The sequence below is a fragment of the Talpa europaea genome (assembly GCF_964194135.1).
Source record: "Talpa europaea genome assembly, chromosome: 3".
NCBI lineage: Eukaryota > Metazoa > Chordata > Mammalia > Eulipotyphla > Talpidae > Talpa > Talpa europaea.
In genome coordinates, this window is record NC_140069.1 from 116482658 (window position 1) to 116506163 (window position 23506).

General features: G+C 35.2%; 1 protein-coding gene and 1 pseudogene across 2 annotated transcripts in view; both read right to left on the bottom strand.

Moving 5' to 3' along the window:
* The window catches only part of RELN (reelin), a gene marked incomplete at both ends in the record, with an annotated part of 436674 nt that overhangs the window by 213739 nt on the left and 199429 nt on the right, over window positions 1-23506 (bottom strand). Inside the window, 2 exons of the mRNA XM_084229490.1 lie at window positions 14809-14860; window positions 20999-21095. Of these exons, the coding sequence (XP_084085616.1) occupies window positions 14809-14860; window positions 20999-21095 (149 nt within the window). The remainder of the gene's footprint in view (window positions 1-14808; window positions 14861-20998; window positions 21096-23506) is intronic.
* LOC311169106 (phosphorylated adapter RNA export protein-like) lies at window positions 2821-4007 on the bottom strand (annotated as a pseudogene). Its single transcript has one exon. The product of its transcript is annotated as a phosphorylated adapter RNA export protein-like (transcript).

The window sequence follows — 23506 nt, forward strand, 5'->3', positions numbered from 1 at the left end:
AATTGCATAGTTCATTTCCACTTTGCTTAGCATGGCACATTCAAGTGATTCACGTATTTTAATGCAGAACAACAATAAAAAGAGAATGAGATGTGATGATTTTTGAAATAACTTTTCTTCTCTATAAGTTAAAGGAGAATTGGCTTAATTAAAATATACTTAATATTATCACTGGGTTAGAATTGATGAAAGACATTCAAGTAATTGTTTACATAAGAAGCATGTCATTCATTTTTGGACTGTGATGGAGATGAAACTAAAAGAAACCTATGTGGACACTCATGAGCCACAAAGGGCTCAACAAAAGTCAGAGTGAAACTGAGTCTCCTGGGACTTGCTAACTGAAGTGCTTCTGTGTGTGCTGGCTGGAAGAAGAGCTGTTAGAGCATATAATGTAAAGAACACACAAACACCTGAGCAAGTAGCAAGTATGTGCGAATCAGTGAGGCCCAGGGTAAGCACACTGAAAACCTCTTCACTGTGCAAGAGCCTGCTAACCATAATGTACATGTATGCAGGGAGTTATAAATACTACCTCAAAAGCCAGGACGTTTCAAAATTCATAAACTTCTTCCTTTCTTCCCATCCCTCTTGGGTAGCTGCCATAAAAATAAACAACTCAAAGAATAAAATGATTTGGTATAAAATCAAGGTCACTTAAAAATAGAAATATTAGTCAATTCTTCTAGTAAGAATTCAAGGGTTACTCTCTCTCTAAGAATAATAGCCATACAATCTATAATATACTGAGGTTAGACAAATTTCAAAATCTAAATTTGCTACTGATGCATTTAAATAACATATTGATTTCATAAAGGTAATATAGTACATGTATCATGTATTACCCAACATCCCCAGCAAAGTCTAGCTCAAACCTCTATAATCAATATATCAATATTTCTATAGCAAAAATCCATGAAGATTATATAGGCAGTATAGATAAAGATTATAACTAGCCTTAAATGATTTCAAGTCAGACATTAGTACCAAATGAACTCAGGTCATATCAGGCCTTGCCATCACATAAACTTAAAAAAAAATGAACTTGTGGTTTTTCCAAGTTTTCTGTGATAAGGAATTACAGATTAGGTATTGTGAGTTGTATCTCCAGTAGCCCTCTCTATTTCTTTTTACTTTTATAGTAGAAGGATAAATCAATTGGTTTTAGTCTCTCAAGGCCTGGGTAGTTTCATTTTTATTTGGTTATGCCCTTATCCACAAAGCCCAGGACTTTTCAAAGTAAATCAGAGCAGAAACAATAGAAGGAGCTACTGTCCTCTTGGGGGCTTGGTAGTGGTTGCCTGGAGCAGCTTCTGTCCTCAAAGCTCTGCTTGAAAAACAAGCTGCCTTTTTAAATGTAGCACAGGGCCATGGAAGGAGGAGAGAACTGATCTCTTAGAATTTATAGATGGGGAAAAGCACTGCCAGAAATCATGCCTCAAGGTAGCAGAGCAGGGCCCATAAATACTGAAGGCTCGAGCAGTGTCTGGACAGAGCCCTGCTGAGGATTCTTGCATCACAAGTGCTGCTGCTGCCATTACTCAAAGACAAACATGGTTCCACGAGCCACATGTAAACAACAGCATTTGATAGAGACAGATCATTATGTTATAAAATGGATATAATCTGACATCTTAGAACGCTCTGCTATGACTGGTGCAAATCTTAGGATCAACACATCCTTTCATCTTTTCAAAGTAGATAAAAAGAGGACCATTAACTCAAGGTTGGAGTGAATGGAGAGAGAGAAAGATGAATGGGGAACTTTTATTTTTTTTAATTTTTATTTTTTAAGGATTGCCACATATCTAATTTTATTTTTATATTTTTTATGAAAAAAAAAAACAACAAAACACCAACCAACCAATGGCCATTTTCATTTTCCTCTTTTCACACTTAGATCCTTACATCCAACTTTAGTGACTATGTATTTCAGGAATTACCAAGGACTTTAAGTACATTGTCTGCAAAGAATAGTTTTATTGCTTTCTACACATTTTTACTTATTTTTGCAAACTATGGTCAACTTTTGGAACATCTTAGTTACCTTTACTTCCTTTGATAAATGAATAATTTCAAACTTCAAGTAGATATGACATTTTTAATACCCTAATGTCCTTAACATAAGGTAAAACATTCTTAGGTTACCACTGAGAGTATTTAAAATGTCCATGGTAATTACACAGCTATATATAACTTTCAGAATTTCGTATATGGCGAAGTTAATTAATAAGAAGTCAAACACAAAGGAGAAGAACCAATATTTCTTTGAAAAGCATCTGATATTGATTTACTTCTGGACAGTGGTACAAGCCATCAGTATACACCTACTTTCAGTTTGTATCCTTAAAATTGTCTAAAAGTTCTTAACATAGAAAAACCTAAATGTGAATGCATTCATAATAATATAACAGTCTCATTTGTATCCTTTAATGGAATGTTTTAAAACCAATCATAATTCACAGCAGATAAATCAGAAAAACTTTTGAATACTATGTTATAATGACGTAGACAAAACTGATTATCAACTAGTAATCACTAGCACATGCAACTGATTATCAACTAGTAATCACTAGCACATGCAACAGACTAAAAACTGAAATCCTCTGCATATATATTTTAAGCATTTTGCCAGACATGAGAAAATTTTTTAATGTTTCTATCAATCACATTCACTTCCCATTATACTCATTTTTATTTAAAACAAGAATAGATTTCTCTCCAGATTTTCACGTTTAACAGTGCAAAGTACAACAAAAAAATCTCAGTAGAAATGGTTTATTACAATTTTATTCTAGAAAGGCTTGTTCCTCAAAATGACTAGAAGATGTCCAAGTTGTGAGAATGATCAACTTCAATGGCTTCCTCTGCATCTAACTTTGTTTCTCCATGTCCTTCCTGTGATTCATCAAGAGAGGCCAGGGCCTCATTTGTGTCACTTGCATAAGTTTCTCATGATGTATCATCATCTTCTTGAAAATTTAGACTTTTAATAGCTTGCTTCATCTTTTTCCCCAGTACTTGTGTTCTCCTCTTCCTAGCAGCTTTTTTATTTTCATATTCTTTTTGATTTTCAATGTAAAAAATGTCTTTAATTTGTTCCTCGCTGATACTAGGAGTGTTTTTCAGGAGATTCAGAAAAACTCCACCTGGTGTTCTTCTTCGACTACTATTCATTATAAAAAGGCCACCATTTTGTTCAACTTCAGCAGTTTCCATCAGAAGTTCAATTGCCTTTTTGTTCCCAATTATCCCCACTACTCGGGCTATCAGATCTTTCTTTGGTTCCTGTAACCTGTAAGAAATTTCATCAGCTACTTTCTCTTAAGAATCGTCCTCTGTTATCTCATACCTACCTTTATAATTCATTTCTAGTCTGTTTCCTAGTCTGTCTTTGACAGGTCGTTTCCATTTGAGGTGACTTTGCCCATTTTCTTCTTTCTTTGATTCTGTTTTTTTGCCACCATGCATATAATCATCTAGCTCCTTGTCTGATTCTTTTGAATGTTCTTCAGATTCTCTCTTAAGTTTCTTAGCAAGCAAATAATTGTAGGTCTCAGATTGTCTACTTTTATCAATACTGCCCTCCATTCCCAAGATTCCAAATTCTGTGGCTACTGCATCTTGACTCTGTTCCTGCAGCACAGCACCCCATATGTTGTTAATTTTTTTTCCTCCAGCAACAGGTAGTTTCTGGATGCTTTGGTCAAACTGAAAAGGCTCTGGTTTGGGAGGAGGGTGGAAACTTTTGCCGCTTTTGTTTCCAAAGGGAACTATCATCATCTGAATCAGAAAAACTCTCTTCACGTGAATCAACACTTTTAACAGTCCGATAATGTGATGCCGGCACGGCACACATGCTGCTGCAGTACCTTGGAAGGGCCTCACTGTGCAGTCCCCACCTAGTGCTTTCAGCACCGGCAGCGGCCTGTGCTGGGTGCCACTGCCATCTCCAAGTCTGAGTCGGAGAGCTGCCTGTCCTCCATGGCGCCGGGTTCCTGCACCATCTTCCCGCGGCCCCGCGGCTAAGTGAATGGGGAACTTTTAGAGAAGCTTTTAAAAAGCTACACTTCCAGGGGATATTACATGCTACTACTGTAGGTAGGACATTCAAGAGAGGGACTTGACTCATTCTATATTGTGAAAATATGTGATCAGCAATCTAACAGGTGGTATAATAGGCAGTTTTGGCAACTATCCTTTTTCAGACAGATATTTGAGGACAGCACTACTCAGTAGGGAGAAAATACCCCAAAACATCAAGAAATACAGTAAAGCTTATTTATTGATTTGCCATTCTTTAAAATAAGTTATGATGGAGCCTCTGGGGTTAAGTCTCAGTGCTATCACGCTATCACCAATGCAGCCTGAGTATGATTCCCTGCCAGGGAGTTAACCCACATGTGGCGCAGCAGACCTCTCCTGTCTTGCCTGCTGCTCCCCTCAGCAGTGTATTTCAGTAGATCTGCATGTTCTGCTCCCCACTCTGTCTGATGAATCCTCTCACCCTACCCACCTCTGGCCTACATCCCAGTTCTTCTATGCATAAATAAATAATTCTTTATAAAAAAATAAAATAAGTCATGAACCAGCATTATGTAGATGATCAATATTTTGACAGTATTACAAACTTCTGTTCAAATATTTTATGGAGGCAGCCAGGTATGCTTATTTCTAGGAACAACAACAACAAAGACAGGAATATTACACTTCGATTTTTATTTCTTTCATTACTGAGTCAGCCATAACAATTCTAAGGGCATTAATTTTCTTGATCCATGGCATCAATATAACCTACATAGAGCAACATGTTGATAATATGATAAGTCTGGAAGTAATACCTGATTAACAGCATCTAAATTATGACTTCAAGTTTTAGCATATAATGCTGTAATTTTCAGGAGAACTGGTTTAATATATAATACTGCTTCTTAGATTTTACATTTGTTTTATTTCTCTCCTAGTACAAAACCCTACACTTTATAAGATTTTATGTATCTGTATATAGTCTTTTGTACTGTGGCATATCTATATACAGTTGTTCCATTAATTTGTAAATTTTGTAAAAATACAATCAAGTTTGTTCTTTAATAGTGAGCTAGGTTGTTGTCTGATATACTTCAAATCAAACTGGTTTTGTTAGGTATTACCTTTGTGCATATTAGTTAAACACAGTATAGTATAGGAATATAGAATTCCTATAGTATAGGAATGTAGACTGTAGTATAGTATAGGGATGTAGAATTCAAGGGAAAGGAGGGGGGACTCTACCTGGAAAGATGAGAATAAATCCATGAGAAAGGGGCTGCTGTTTGTGGCTGAGCCAGTAGACCCCCAGCTTCTCAGGCATTTTCTCAGCCAATGTCCCCACATCTGACATTGCCTGCATATGTTGTGAAGCAGGGCCGCTCCTGTCTCTCATAAAATACAGAGAGCTCATGCTTTGTTGAAGTTCAGTGTCTGTTGCCAAAGGGGTAGCAGTTTGATTCATGAGTAAGAGGCAGGGAAGGGAAAAAGTGGTTGCTATATCGGGTAATGTGCTGTGGCAACCCAGGCGGGAAGCATCCTGAGGCTTCTCAGTCCCAAATGACAGGGATGGGAATTGTGACTGAAAGGAGCCCACAGATACTACTTTAATTAAGAACAGTTCCATTCCACATGAGAGGAAATCCTCGAATTACTCTTGGAACTGACAAGAGCAAATAAATTCAATTTTGTATAATACAATGACAGAAGTTGAGATAAATCATCATTTTATTAATAGAAATTGTCAGTTTAAAGAAATCAACATGCCCAAAATATTCAGTGACCTCAAAAGAGCAAGTAAGAAATTATTTGAATATGAAAATCTAGGTTTTACATCTATACTGTTTTGACCACCAAAAAATACCTTGGGGGAAATTTAGCATATTTTCAACAGAAGAAACATATTTCAAGGACAGTGTTGTAAGAAGGACCATTAAAACAAAAGAGAAATGTCCAATTTAAGCAGCTGCTAAAAACTGATACTAAGGATTAAGAGAGATCAAGTAATATAGAACAATAAAAACACCTAAAAAAATTCTGTACTTACACTAAAAGCATGTTTCCTTTAATCATGAAAGTCCTCTTTCATAATATTTAGAAAAAGAGCTGGGTTTTAAAGCAACTCTGTCACTTTCTGTTTCTTATTTATTTTAAAAAGTGGTTACTAGTAATAATTTCTGTTTTGACTATTAATGAACAGACTATTGGATCTGTAACCCTTTCTTTCTGTATAAATGTGACATCATGTGATTTATTGTACTTAATATTTTGTCTCTTAGTCACTTCCTTTGCTGAAATTTCCAAACATCATTAGGTGACTCCTTTCGGTTTAGACAGATGGGCAATGACCACAGGATATGAAATGAACAGCTGTTCTCCTCCCTTTTTGCACCTTTCTCCCTTTCAATTCTATTCCCATTCCCTCACTTCCAAACTATTTGCATTTCTTCCTTTAGATTACCACTCCTATCATAAGGGAGAAATGGACCAGTCCTCTCCCAATTTATAGAATGCCATGCCATTTCCAACCACTATCAGGTGCCCACCTTTTGCAGATTTCTTCCTAAGCCCACAGCTTAGATCTAGCATCAGAGCCTACATTGGCAGAAAGACAAGAAAGAAAAGTGCAAATGCGCAGAGCTGGCCAGGTTCCCTGTCAAGCAAACCTGCTTACCCCTGGGGCAAGGCCATAACCTAGACCAAGTGTTGCTGCCTGGCCCATTTTCAGGGAGGACTAATCCCCACATTGGGCAGCAGGTGTTAAGTGCCACTCCTTCTTACCCCCAGCAATCTGGAGCTTTAGCATTACAACCCTTGTTGCTATTCTGGCTTTGCTCTTGGTCTCAAGGTCTTAGACTGGCTACTGCCTTGTCTTCTGCAGACTGCTGTCCTTCTATTCTGCATTATGGTACCGTCTAGTGGTACCATACCTGCTTTGTCAGTGTTCCTTCCAAAGGATAAAGTCCTGCCTCTGGACCTCCCTGTTTCTTAGACTTGCCAAGAGGTTATACTCTCATTCTCAGTGGTCTGCACCTCTGAATTAGTCTCCCTTGGTTTCTTCTCACATGCAAACTACTTCCCACTCTAACACACATGCCAATTTGATAATAAACTCTTTATAGGCTTGGCAGTATCTTAGATTTTGCTTTCCCCACAGTGGTTGTAGGCACATCACGTTATACATAGTACACATCCTAAAAGATCTCTCTGATAGAAGAATCCTTGATCAAGACTATTTGATTGATAAGAAAGGGAAAACTGATGGCTCAGGTCAAGTTCTAATATTGCCCATGGCTTTCATTTAGCATACTCCCTTGCCTTGGTAATCAGGAATGAGTATAGTACTAATCCCCAATGAAGAACATCACCTTTCCTAACCTATGAATTTAATCCAATTTGGTTCATATTTATCCAGTTCCGGTTAAGAGCAAAATCTTGCCCTATACACAAAGAGGGAAGTTTGTTTGTACACTATTTAACCCTCAAGGAAATGCCTAAGCCATGAAGAGTGAAAGTGGAAGTGCAGAAATGGTCAGTGTAAAAATCAAAGAAGAGTGAAGCAGGTTTCATAAAGGAAATCCAGAGGAAGAGAGGATTCAGAGAAACTGGGTTGGGGCAATGGGATGAGCTTTTATGAAGGAAAGATCCACCATAAAGTCTATGTCAATGACCAATATCTTCTCCTCCTGTAGTTCCCTCCTATACCCCTTTTATAAGAACAGCCCTCAACAAATATTAGTAAACCATATTTATAAATGAATTACTGACATAGTATCTACTGTCAAACAATATTTTATTTCACATAAGGATAATTCCTTATTTAGTTATCAGTTATCAGTTTTAATAAATCAAAACACAATTATCTCAACATCTCTGCCAGAATCAATGTTTAGTAGAATTTTGAAGTATTTCAGAATATCTTCTTTCATTACTTAAAATATAACTTAAGAACATAGATAAGGTGGATTTAAAATATACATAAAGTTCATTTTTATTGGTCTTTAAAAATATACATCCCCTAAAAAGGGATAGGCCAACTCCAGGGTGAAGAATAAGGATAAGTTGAATTAAATCAGTTCCAAACCTAGTACATTTACAGAACATGAATGTGTTCAACATAAAAATATTTCAGCTTTGTGTTAATATAGATTGTTGAAGGTCTAAAAATCAAGAAATAAACAAATACACTTTAATATATTTTATATCCAAGAATCTTATTCAAATAAAACATGAATTTAATCTTATAAAGCATACATATAAAACTAAATTTGTAAGTTTCTATTTTTTATTTATATTTGTTTTGCACTCAAGTCACCAGAGACTTTCTGAGTCTCATATTTAGAGATTTTCATGTCTTCAGAAGAGATTTTCATCATTTCATAATAAAATCCCGAGGTCTTACCCACTTACCAGGGAGAATGACTCTTGGGAAAAATGAGAATTCATTAGAAATATATCTCACTAAGTTCACAGGGAAAATAGCAATAATTTATATGAAAATATGAAAGGCTCAATTTCTTCATCCTCTGAGTTAGCTATTCTGAGTTTGCCTATTGAATCAAATTCTGAGTAGTTAAAATATTTAAGGGAAAAACTGCTTCCCTTATGCTAAATGCAATATAATGCCTCTTATATGTGACCTTTTACTCCTTATATCTACTTGAGAAAAAATGTCAGAGCTCTTTTCTATAACAAAGCACTGTTCCAATTAAGGAATAAGAGTACCTCTAACTTTTGTAATATTCTAGTTTTTATTTTTCAAAATACATTCATGCAAAATGAATATCTATCATTTATTTCAGAGACTCTGCCGCACATATTATACACAAAAGAACAATTTAGGCCTAAGGGCATTTCATATCTTAACCTGTAAATATAAAACATTTATGATTTAATGACTTTCTTCTGCCTTGAGACAATTAAAAACAAGCAAACCAAAGAGCAGAAAAGAATAAAAGCATGCACATGATTGGCCAAATCTTATGGATATCCATAAGTAAAGCCAAAAAATAAAGGTACTAATTCTATAAATTATAAACAAATATAGATTCTACCTAGTTTATCAATAACATACTGATAAATAGATGGATGTAATTTTTTATCTAATGCCTTCATTGTAAACAGAGCTTTGTGATTCTCTCTTTCCTTCTGGTATCTTTTCCATTGATTGAGATCCTAAGCCTACCACCCCTAAATCCTCTCTTGGCATGAAATGTCTGCACCATACCAAGTTAGCACATGGTTACTACTATTACAGATATGTCTGTAATAGTTACTGTCACTCAGGCAAAAAATATTTTTTGAGTGTTTACTTATTTTATCTTTCTGGTTTAGGGTATGAGTATACCATGATGGACAAGAGAGATGTACTCTCCAAACAATTTGTTCTTCATGGTGTATGTTTTTAAATGTTTTACCTTTAATACCCATTTGATGAATTCTTTTAATCTGAAGAAAGAGCTCGACTAAATTGAACAAGCATACTGCTAATTCTTATTGAGTTAATTTGTATGGAAGATTTGCATGGAAGAAAGAACAGATTTGTATGGAAGAAAGAACAAGTCCACTCCTAACACAACTGTCCAAATAATCTTTCTTAAGAATTAATTTCATTATCTTCCTTCATTGCTCAAGAGAGAAAGAGGCCATTTGCTAACCCCCATTTCCTGTTAAATAAGTTAAAAAAAAACCAACTGTCATAGATGAACTTTTCAGATGGACACAATTTTATCTGACATTGCTCATAGCCACCCTGACCAGAACTGCTGCTTTCGGAGGGCAGGTTTTATTCCCATCTACACCTTTTGTCACTCTTTCTGCTCAGACACTAGAAAAACCTGTGATCTTCCATTCACTCTGTAGGGTAAGGTAAAAAGTATCAGGCTTTTCTGCCCTCCCGCCATTAGGATAGATGACAGATCTGCGGTCCTGAATGCATGCCTGATGGCGAGCACCTGAAATAGGGTGTGGGCATTTGTAGATGGGATTCACCTGGGCTAAGACTGGGTTTTTAAGGGCGGCGTCACGGAGAAACCGAGAAAGAAGCAGAGAAGCAGAACCGAGAGAGAGAAGCAGCAGAGAGAACAAGAGAGAAGGCCAGAGAGCCCAGATAGAGTGAAGACTTGCTGGGGGCTGGGAGGCCTGCCAGCCTCCTGGCCCCCCAGCGCCCCTGCCTGCTGTGTACCTGGTAATCCCAATAAAAGCATGCAAAGGCCACTGAGGGCTCCAGGACTCCTCCTTTACCTGGTCTGCTGGATCAGAAAACCTGCTCAGTGGCCCTTCCTGCCCTTACACACATTGTTGATTTCCAGGGATTCCCCTACTCTTTAAGAGGCCTCTCTGAGGCTTGGGGGTGGCTGGTAATAGGACATTTGGTGGTGGGTGTGATATGATATATACATTTGTTGAAGTGAGAAACCTGAAACTTATAAATTTTGTAAACAAGTGGAATCTCAATTAAAAAAAGGTACTTAAAAAAATGAAGCCCTCCTGAATCCTCTACCCTGTGAAATCTCATTGGGCCCTGACATCAGGGTAACGTATCATCTCTGTCAGTAATAATGTGGCAGTTCTCTAGAGGTTTTGCTGTCTATAGGTATAGTCTCCTCTTACACTCCCAACATGCTGAAAAATGTTTGTTTTCTCACTTTTTTTCCCCATAGTTAAAGTTAGCTCAGGAAAATGCTGGGTACACAGGGACTATTCATTAAAATCTTGTTAAGTGAATGACAGACACCAAGCACTTCCTTCGGACCCAGGACCCTTCCTGGGGAAAAAAAGAGTTTAGTGGCATCTGTAAGATAATAGTTTGCAAGGGTATCATCTCAATATTTTTTTCCCTATCCCCGAGGCAATCTGAAGAAAATAGGGAAATGCTACTGAGGTTACAACCATAAATTTCATCAGTTGACTCTAATGTATCAAGTGAAGACTGTAGTAGATCGATGCCTTAGCACAGAAATAGATCTTATACTGGAATAGAAGAATGAAAAGTTCTTCTAAGAATATTTTAGGACACTCTTCAAGATTATTTAGGTGTTGATAACCTGGTAAATTTCAGCTTGCAGAGCTGTATTTCTAGAATGTTTTAACTTTAAAATTCATTTGGAAAAAAAAAAAAAAAAAAAAAAAAAAAAAAAAATAAAATTCATTTGGTTAAGATATCCTATGTTTATGTATATATACACACATACATCTCTAAGGTGCTTGAGATTCTCTTGGTTTGAAATTTTTCATGTAATTGAAAATGTTTGTAAGAGTAAAATAAAAAATGTCATGGCAAGAATTGATCCAATTGTGTTTATATGTGCATAATTATTAGCATAATTCACCATAAATAATGATAGAATCCCCTAGAAAGTCACCTATATTCCTAGGGCATTGCGCTTGTTCTGAGTTTTGGGTCTTAGATCATCTGGATCATAATATTATACAATGGCAATTTAATATGCTAAAGGACTTCCTAAGGAGTAACATTAATTCTAAATGACCAACATAGATCTGAAGTGTGTGCAATGCTTTTTTAAAATAACATACTCACTATAATTTTTGAACTAATGCAAATGCAATGGCTACTTCACTGCTACTTTGATTTTTGATTATCAGGGGGCTTTATAATTCAGGATGAAGATACATGATTATGACATCTCTGAAATCTGCGTAAATCGTCCAGTCTAGCCTTCACGCCATCCATACAAACAGAATGAGGCTACTCCAAGTACTCCTAATGAGATAAACCATTTCTGGAAAATTCTGACAACTACACTATATTTACCACACAACACCATATACTATATAGTTAATGGTTTGTCACTACATTTTTTTCTCAACCACCCTAATCCTTCTTAGTTCCTAAGAATTTTTATTCTCAAAATGTAGTAAGCAAGTTCCCCAATCTCTAAGTAATAAATTACAATTTTTTTACTAAATATTTTGTTCCATTCCCAAACAAGGACGTACTAGGCTTGTACTTTTGATTCTGAAATTGCCACTAAAAAAGATTTTGAATTATATTTACTAGTTACAAATGAGCTTTATCCATCCATCCATCCATCTCTCTATCTATCATCTCTTTCCAACTCCCTGAGTTTGTTATTCTTTCAGTCTTCTTACCCAGGGTTCAAATCCATGCTTTAACACAAACAACTCTGGCATGATGGGTTGAAGTCTACCAACTGAGGGTATGTAGTCCCACGACCTGGGGCATGTTGTTTGTCCTCAGTTTTGGGTTTCAGGTACAAATCCTTCATTATTTGGTTAATTCTTATTTCCAGACCCTTTTCATCAGCTCTATTGTTCACTGTGGTTGCTATTGAAATGTGAGAAAATAAAGAACCTATGCTAGATCCACAGTACGCTCTTCACTTTTTACAAAAATATTCTTTTTTCCTTAAAGAAAAATAATTTAATTGGTGCTGGGTTCTTCTCCATAGAAAAATTTCAAGTACTAGTAGAAGTATGAGGCATATATTGTAAAGTGGATTCTCTTGTATTGTTCATAATTGCTTAAAGATACTATCTGAGATTAATAGTCATTGCTCCATCAAAAAGTAAGAATGCTCAGAATACGGATAAATAATTATTCAGCTTATTTTTTGTATTAATAGGAGAATAAACATAAACACATTTGTCCTGGCTAAGAAACTCTGTTACTTGCCTGTCATAATAGCATTTTAAAATTTTGTTTTTCTAACACATCTTTCAAAATATAAACGGAATTTTTTTCCTGATTATAAAACTATTACATGGTCTGTATAGAAAATGATTACAGAAAAATTAGGATACATCTGTTAGTAGATAAAAAAAATCCTCTTATTAAAAGTTATTATACAGGCCTCCCTGGTGGCGCAATGGTTGAACGCTGGGTTGCGGGGCTGCCCGTGGCCTCTGCGGCGCCGGTTCGATCCCCAGCTGCTCCCCGGCCACTGGAGGAGGGTCCCGCATGGCGCGCAGACCTCTCCTGCCGCCCGCTGCTCCCCTCAGCAGTGTACTTGGGTCCTTCTGCCTGCTCTGCTCCCCGCTCTGGCTCTGGTGAGTTCTCTCACCCTCCCGCGCTTCTGACTGTACCCAGTGCATGTATAAACAAACAAACAAACAAATAAATAATACATGCCTCTTTAAAAAAATCCCACTGTAAAAAAAAGTTATTATTCTGGTTTTGCTAAATAAGACTTATTTTATAAGCACATATGGACTTCTGAGAGGTCATTTACAACTGTAGTTTATGCTATCAATGTGCAAAGAATATAACCCAGTTGTAATCAGGCAGCTTCAGCTAATATCAGCAGAAGCTAAAAGGAGGCACACTAAAAAGTGACAACTATGTGACTTGAAGAAAATTGTTCTTACACACAATCAACCACAGTGGATTCCTGGCAATAAGAAAACCAATTGGCAATTATGACTATCAGGATACCGAGGAAAACAATCCTTTTATAATGGTGGGGTGTCCAAAAATGTGCCGTTGAAGATGGTGGAGATTGGCAGGTGATGTATCAACCATCATCATGACATGGGAGAGGCTAGGAGGAGGATTCCAAATTACGGGACTAAGATTAATAAAGCTAGAACTGACCTAAAAGGTAATGTCTTTCTTTACCCTATACATTCCCTTTGGAAAAGTATATAGCCCCGTTATGGGAACAACATATGTGCCCAACAACAGATGAGTGGATTAAGCAAAAGTGATAAGCATGCACAATGGAATACTGCTCAGCTACAAAAAAGATGAAACCTTGTCATTTGTGATAATATGGGTGGAACAAGAGGGGATTATACAGAACAAAATAAGTCAGAAAGAAGACAAACATTGGATGGTTTCACTCTTAAGTAGAATATAAAGAAGCACAACAAAGAGACAGACAAAACTAAATCAAAACAAACACTAGAAGAAACCTGACTGCAAAACTGAGGCTACCAGAGGAGAAGGGAAAAGCAGGAGAGTTGAGTGGGGGAGCAAGTACAATAGACCATGACGGAAGACTTTGAGTGTTTTGGTGGTAGGTGTGGTGTGGTAACATTCATATGAAGAGGTGTGAACCTGTACCCCTAATTCATAAATAGTGTAATAAACCAATGTCACCTCAAAAAAAATCTTAAAAAGGTGTACTTGTTATTTATTAATTTATATCCCTGAAATGAAAATAAAAATATAATAAAACTATAAACAATCGATTAAAAGTCTAAATACTTGATTTATGATTCTCTCTACTTTATTGTAAGAATACAGTATATATACAGACAACAGAAATTATGTATTAATCAACTGTCCATATTATGGAATTTTCAGCTTTAATACAAAAACACTTAAAAGGAATATTGCCAGAGATGGTCACTTTTTCATTATCCATATCTGAATTTATCATAGATTATTTATGTCAACATGAAGCCCTAATTGGCTTCTCAGATACTAATAATGATCTCTTTCTTTACCAGTTAGTAAAAACCCAGGAAATTTAAAAGATTTCAATCTTAATCTGAGCAAAAAACAATTAAAAATGTAATTATGCTTTAAGAAAATAAACCAATGCGTTCAAAATCCATAAGTAAACCACTTTGAGATATTTGGCTTATCTGTGTCATTCTGAAATACTTCTGAAGAGTAGAACAGAAGGTAGCATTACATTTTTTGTATCACTTTAAAAATGTTTTACATTATTTACTGCAAAATTAAAACTTATTTTTCTCTAAATATAAAAGCATTTGGCACTATAATCCTGATCACACACTACAATTAAGGCAAACACTTCCAAGTTAAATCTCTAGAAAGCTAAAAACACTTACCAATGGAAAATTGGAGAACAGAAGCTGTTGTTGTATTAAGGCCTGTTGTAATCTAGAAAAAAGGAATATACCAAAATAAGACAAGGCAGGAAGAAGAAGAAAAAGAGAGACAAAAATTATTGGGGGGTTGGGGGTGGGGAGAGTGAAAAGAAGATGAAAGAAAGGAGCCATTAACTATGGTTAGCTTAAACATATATATTTGAACACAAATGTATTTCATGTTTCCCTGTGGGGAACAAACCTGTGAGATCCTGACTGAGTTGCTCATGTACATTTTCTCAATGTACTATTAAAAACTGTGTTAGTGTAATCTACCAGGTAATCTCATGAGGACACTTAACACAGCCTCCTTATCTTATCCCACTACCTCCCACCTCATCAACAAATCTGGGTCCCAGAGAGAAAGTCATAAAAAGGCTAACAAAGAAAACTTGGAAGATAAACTAAGAGAAAACAAAGAGAATAGGATTATTTTGAGATGCAAACAATTAGAACAGTTAAAGGGCACAGAATTTCTTTGGGGGGATGATGAAAATGTTCTAAAATTGATAGTGGTAACAGATGTATAATTTTGTGAACAAACTAAAAGTCTCAAATTATATGCTTTATATTTTTTAAAAGATTTATTTATTTTTATACAAGAACCGGGGTACAGGCCAGAGGTGTGGAGGATGAGAGCATTCACCAGAGAGCAGAACTGGCAGATCTACTGAAATATACTGCTGAAGGGAGCAGCGGGCGAGACAGGAAGGGTCTGTCCCGCCATGTGGGTATCTCTGCAGCCGGCAGGGATTGAATCAGCACTGCAGAGGCTGTTGACAGCTTCACAGCACGGCGCTCAACCGCTTGCGCCACCAGGGAGGCCCTCAAATTATATACTTCAAATGAATGAATATTAAAAAATAATTGAACTATGGACTTAGAATTATCTTTCCAAGACATTCCTATTACTTTCCCTTACTCTCATGAAGAAACATGTTTATACAATTTTTCCTTTCTGAAAAAGGAAGGGTAACATTTAATTTTAAATAAGTTTAAATATTTATTATTCTTTGGAGTAACGATTTTAACTCAAACTGGCTCAAATGAGATGAAAAATAAGGTTCTCATTTTCAACAACTCTCTTATTGAGTGCCTCTGACTGCACCCTACAAAACAGAAAATGTACAACTGTATTTTTAGGTGGCAGAAGCAGCAGGCTGCCACTTTTGCTCCTTTTATTCATAATAACATCCTTAGGTATAACTCTACACTTTGTTAGCTCCTAAGTGATGAAGTTGAGAGACACTCAGTTCATGAATCACTGGAACTAGTGGATTAAGTGAGCCTTTTCCTCTGCCAGAATTCATCTGACATGTGAATATTACAGTTAAATGCTTGATAATTCTATCCATCTGAGTGAATTGGCCAAGCAGATGTCAATATTATTTGATAAAGCTTTCTTCTTTTAGACATGGTAAATACATGCTATAGTGAAGGATATGGGTGGGAACTACAGTTTTGTATACTTTTCAAATCTATTATTAGATACCCAGTAATTTATAAATACACATCACAAGGATACTGTTTTACTAATGTCTATATTTTTTATTTAAATTTATTATAATTTATGATTAAAGAAACACACTAAAAAAACCTAAAATTGGATGTAGGCTTCCTTCTCATTTCTTCAACACAGTTTGGAACGATGACTGAATGTATGCTATAAATATACAGCTGACTCTTGAACCACACAGGTCTGAACTGTACAGATCTCCTTATATGCAAATGTTTTTATATACAGATGATGCACTGATAAATACAGTAGAGTGCTATAAATGTTCTTCCTTATTATAATTTTTAATAACATTTTCTTTTCTCTAGCTTGCCTTAGTGTAAGAATACAGTATATAAAACAGATAACATACAAAATATGCTTTTAGTTGTTTATGTTATTAGTAAGCTTCCAGTCAACAGTAGGCTATAAGTAATTAAGTTTTTGGGATTTTTAACTATACAGGAGTGTACCCCAAACCTTTGGTTGCTTAAGGGTCAACTGTATGTGGCCTTAAATTCATGAAGAAGCAAGAAAGGTAACACAGGAGACAGAAAAAGAAACATTTTGTAAGTTTTATAAATATCAATAGGTTGACCAGCTTCTGACTGATGTTAACTAAAGCAATAATCACTAGTGCAGGGTGTCAGGGGAAATTCTCACTATTTAAGTTAAATCTCTGATTAGCACAGATGACCTGCTAGGAAATGGACCCATCATACCAGACCTCTGTTTCTTACTGCCTTCCCCTGACCAGAGTCATCACAGAAAAATGCACCAATAGAATTTTCTTTAAATAACTGGGATACTAGCTTCTTTTCAAGATTCCTTTAAAAGATATCTGGTTTTGTTTTTCACAGTTCTTAGAGCACGTTCAAATATTTGTCCTCACAGGTTTCCACTTGGATAATTTGATCCAGTCCAAAAAGCATATGGAAATTTTTATATTTTTCAATAAATTGAATGATTGCTCTTTACCTCTCTGACTTTATGTAACTGAGTGGATTCCCAGGTGAATTACAAAATGCTCTTGAATATAAGTTCTTTGAAACAATGGTATTATATAAGTTAAAAGCATCATAGTTATTGTTACTGCTACGCATTAAATACATTGGGGAGTCTTAGCTATGTATCCTGGTGGTGTAATAAATGATGCTTGTGTCACATGAGTAATCAAATTCCACGGTATGACCTCTGCTAGCAAATAAAAGTTGCTTGAAATACTGCCAAATTTCAAATTAAGCTACTGAGGGTGACCTTAGATTTTGATTAGTCATTGATTTCTATATTTTTTTTCTTCACCAGGGAAGTTAAAGACTGGTAGAATGGTTGACTCAAATTTCTTTGAAAGCTATTAGGTTTGACCCTTAAACTTTAAGGGTTAAAGTTTATTAGTAAAATTGTAAGCTACAAAAAGTTATTACGTTTTTGTATTAGGCTTTCTGAAAAGAAAAATGTCTCTTAAAGGGCTTTTGACTACTAATCTAGCAACTATGCATGTCTGACATGACAATATTTTTTCCTACATAATCTCAAAACTCATAAACTCCAACTATAAAAAAATTAGCACGATCACTAAATGAACAGGTGAAGCTATTCACTCTGTAACTGTTCTCTGCAAATTTTTATTGGGTTTAATACTGTTTTAACACAAACTTACCATAGTAACTAAAAATCATTTTCAAGTACATGAGAATAATTTACTAATTTTTTTAAAAATGGAGGGTAAATGAACTAATTTCATTTTGATTTGTGAAAGAGCACATTTTCTCTTAAAGGTGCTGGTAAATAAATTCCTTTTCACTTCAATTTTAGATTGGCAAGATGAATAAAGTTAGCTGTTACTGCCCAAAATATGGAGAGGTCTCTGGGTTATACAGGTGGGTTATACAGCATGGTAGCAGTGGAACATAAACATGGGGGTGCCCTTGCACAGGCAGATGCCACCTCTTACTGGCTTTTACATTTACTGAAATAAAATGGCTATTTGAGGGTCAAAGGCAAACTTTAAAACCAACCCTTGAAAGCTGACCATAGAACTGATGCATCCAAAGGGGCAAGAACTGGGTGAGGAGAGCAGAATGGACTATGGTGAAGGGCTATGGGTGCTATGGGTGCTTGGGTGGTGGGTGTGCTATGGTGACTACACCTGAGAGAAATCCTACTTGCAAAACACTAACAAGGATGTAAATCAGTGGTTCTTCAATATATACATAAAAAAAACCTTTTAATGGCCATTTGACTAAGTACTCAAAATGAAGACACTCCTTTGAGTATTTTAAAAGATAAAGTGTTAGTCTACTCTTTCTTTGTTTCATAACTTCAGTAAGCACTGGATTTATGAAAATAAGAAGGCATTTTTTAAAAGTGATGTTTGGGGGCTAATACTGTTTATCAGTTCTCATGCACAACAGTTTTGACTAGATTCAGTTTGGAAGTACCATGCAAATATTTGTATTTTAGTAAACATAGCAGCATGTCAACTGACATCTGAATTCCTCACTTTTCACTCAATTGCTGTCTTCTATAAAAACAACTTGGGTACAGAATATACTTTTGCTCCTGGGACACCAATACAATAAAAAATTCTTTAAAGTTACCAGTTTCTATTATATAAAACATGGATGTCAACCCCATCATTAAATATTTATTCATTTATTCCCTTTATCTACAACGCAGTTTCATACAGGGAAATACAAAGGAAATTTAAATTTGGTTTTTTTCTTTCTCAGATGAAGATAATTATTTTGAATATTTTTAGCTGAAAGGCTTATATATAAACCTTCTATTAATAATAAAATCAAAACCAGCCTAATGGGTGTATAAACTCAAATGCTAAGTAAACTGTGATATAGTGAAAGAACCAGGATTAGACATACATGGAATGAAACAAACTAGATACTTGTATTTTTATTCCACAGACATGATTTTTCATCATATTTTAAGTAGAAACAAAAAAGAAATTTCCAACCATTTCCTGAAACATTACTGGGAGAACATTTTAAAATAGGTATTTATTCTGAACTCAATTAACTACAGTAAAAATTCAATTTTGTTTTAAGGGTTACAGATAATTAATTCAGTCATGGTACATTATTTAAAATGTACTAGCAAATCTATTTTTTCCAGAAGAACTTCACTACCAGAGTCACATTTGTTATAGGAATATTATAACACTTTGTGAGACTTGAATTATGAGCACCTATTATTTTAATTTGCATCCAATTAATTCTGTTTGTGTTCTAATTTCAGCTAAAACTCTTCAATTTATCAATGTTCTGAAGCTTGTATCTTTAATAAATTAAATGTATCCATTGCCATGAAAGGGGTATTCAAGCAGCATAAAATAAGAATCATGTTATAAAAATTAATTGACTTTCACATTTTGATAACTAAATCTTCTTTTAACTGCTTGGGTAAGTTCCCCCCTCCCCCTTTACCATGGAAGCTATCTTTTGACCACTTTTATAGTTAATGAATTCAAAACATAATATGTGCGGCAGAAGTGAAAAATACAACCTGTTACTAAAAGTCCTAAGAAAAGGAAGCTGTGAGAGGAAGAAAGGAGAAACATTGTAGCCCCAAATGAAAAGCAGAAAAGCAAAGCCTATGAGATGTAACAAGAAGAGTACTAGGTACAAAGAAAGTATAAGATAACAATTGCTTTCTTGTCCTTTTTAAAAATGTGAAATGAATGTAGTCTTCATTCCAGAAAGGAATTCTGAGTAACAATAAAAGACTGGCCTCATGCTGACGGTTTGTTCCTTCACTGCTTTCAGTTTAGAATACTCATGCTGCATTTTACATATGCTTCAAAAATTTACCTCTCTCAAGCAAGTCTAATCATCTAGATTAAAAGAAAGTAACCTCCTCTTATATACTTTGGATTAAACCAAATTTTTTTTTAAAAAAATGATATATTCAGTTTGTTCTTTCACTTAAGAAAATTCAATAAGGTTCCTTTGTGGTTAGGAGATAAAGTCTTAAAATAATGTGATAAAATTGCTCATTAAATATTTTTGGCTTACCAGGAGAATATTAGAAGTTAAAAAGTAAAACTTTATAAAAGACATTTTAAAATCATGAATTATTTAGATATGATATAGCTATAAAATACGTGGGTCATGTATATCATATATCACATGTTATGCTTATATATATATTTTAAAGATTTATACAAGAACTGGGGTACAGGCCAGAGGCACAGGAGGGTGAGAGGATTCACCAGAGACAGAATGGGGAGCAGAACAGGCAGACAGACTGAAAACACTGCTGAGGGGAGCAGTGGACACGACAGGAGAGGTCTGCCACACCATGTGGGTACCTCTCTGGCCGGCCAGGAATTGAACTGGTGCTGCAGAGGCTGCAGACAGCTTCACAGCGCTGTGCTCAACCACTGCGCCACCAGGGAGGCCCTATGCTTATATTTTTTAAAAGCCATCTAATTGTAGAAATGCACCATGTTTAATGACATCCATTGATACTGCCAATTTTATTACTGAATTCTTTATTTTCACATTTGAAAATAAAATAAAACTACCCCTCCCAATTTTGAGACATATGTAATAGAACTCATAAATACTACTACAAATTTCCATCTGAACTGGCAAAAAGCTCAGTGTACTTGGAATATTAACGTAAATAGCATATACTCACTAGTTCTCTTGGACCATATGGCTCACAGAAGGTGACAGCATTGCCATGCATAATTGCTCCACACTGTTCACCAGTCTCACAGTTGTTACATTCAACCCTGTGGGAACACAGAATACATCCTGTCTGAGACCTGAGTAGCACAAAGTGGTTTATTGCTCAGATAAAGAAAGATGTAATAGTTATTGTTATTCATCTCAAATCAACATTTCGAGGAAGGTAATGGTGTTTTGTTAAGCAAATACTTAACCTAATGAAGTTTCAGTTTATGAGGATATGAGGATATCCTTATGAATATGAGGATAATAATACTGACCTAAATCTCACAGAGTAATTGTGAGGATTAAATAAGAGTGCATACAAAACACAGAACCAGTCTGATGTAGACATATAATAGGGGCAAATGGAATTTTCATCAGTAATTACAAAGAATATATACTACCTCCAATACAAAGTATGCCTGTAAGTATTAAAGATAAGCAAGCAGTATACTTAAAAAATTTAAAATCTCTGAAACTAAAAGGTGTTTTACAAATTTAACCCTTTTTCTCTCACTTATAACAATTGCAAATGTTGAAAATAACCACCCTCCATAACTTCACATCTCTACAAAACACACCATGCTAAAAATAATGGGATTAGATTATATTTAATCTGCATATTAATATGAAACATACATAAATTCTAAGTCAGGCAAATTTTGGAGTTAACATGTAATCTTGCAAATAATTAAATTAGTTGCTTCACTAAGTAAAACTTAATTAGCTACTTTATTATTTATGAAGTAGGTAATAAAACCTTAGAACTGGATTTCAAAAATAAAATTCACCCACATCTTTTAGTAGAGTTTGAAGGTATGAACACTCTGAACTTGACTTTGCATATTTACAGTAACACCATGTTTTGCATTGTAATATTTCAACCTGCAATCATTACATGCCTATCATGTAAAAAGATCTGTTTCCTGTCTGAACTTCGAACCACATGAAAGCTGTATTTCACGCAGAAAGAACATTTTCAAATACTTTCACATTCCAGTGCCAAATACTGTGGAAAGGGCACTGTGCCCTTTGTTTTGGAGATCATTGTATTATGCCCTTTCAGCTGTTTACTAATTTCAGGGAAACAGACAATAGAAACTCCCATTCAAGTTGGAAGGAGACAAAAGTGTGAATAGGTACTAGGTAACCCGCAAAGACAAGACCCAGAAACATTATCTTGGCAAATAATTGTATTCCCTATATGGAATAAGTGGTTATTTATTCTAATCTTTTGAGATGTACTCTTAAATAAGGTGATGAACCAAGTTTGGTAGAAATTTTATGGGGAATACACAATGATGCAAAAGATATAAATAAAAAAATTTTAAAAAGAATGAATATAGAATGCTTTGATATAGTAGCTCATAGCATCACACATATTAGTAGGAGATTTAAATAATCTCTTGATTACCGTGGAGTAAAATTCTAACAAAACATCCGTGTCTTTAGAAGAAACATAGTAGCAGTTCCATGAAGCTTCTACTGCTTCATAAACTAACAATTTTCTCACCATTATATGCCTGGAATATTGTATTCCATAAATATTTGTGTAAGAAAGGGATGAATATAAGACAACTTCATGAATGGAATTATTATTAAGGTCTGGGTCTAAGGTATTTAGAATAATAGTACCTGGCACAGAGCAAACATGATACACATGTTAGTGTATTTGAAATTATTATTATTATTATTATTATGGTGTGTTAGTTTTTTTTTCCTATAGTCAACGCACTATATGAACTTATTACTGTTTTACTCTTCTTTATACATTCATTTTTTTCCAACGAGGGTGATTGTGATAAAAGTGAGAAGCACCACAAAAATCATAGTGGGGATCTTACTTAGTGAAAGATGAGGAATATTTGGTCTTTGACTCATTCTGAAATAGGTTGAGAGAAATACCAACTTCAGCAGAGAAAAACTGAAAGAATGGTCAGTTCTCACAATGGTTTCCTGACATTTCCTCCCATGACTCTCTCAAAATAAGCATCGTTGATGTGAAGTCTGAGTCCTGATGCTTAATTACCATAACTATTATTCTATTCCTAAATATTGATCAGAAGTCCCCAAATCAACCATGTATCAGAAAAATAAAATACATGTACTATAACTCCCCTGTAGTTTTAATCAAAAAGGATTCAGGTACAGCCTAGATATCTGTATATTGTTTAAAGGTGATTCTAACATAGATGATCTGGCAATAGAAAACCAATGACTAGACAACAGATGTTTAATGTGTTTGAAGAACCATTCTGATTTTGTGTAATAACTGGAGTTAAAGAGCCAATAAACATAAGTACAAAGCAAACAGATACAGGTATTCTCCCCATTTAGCTCAATACCTTCTCTTGAACTTTCTCTTCCTCATGGTGTTTTATAGCCACAGAAACTTAAAATAAAATTTATAAAGGTGCTATTACCCTTTTGAGGACACTTAAAGACTTAGAATTATCAGTTATTTCTTACCAGG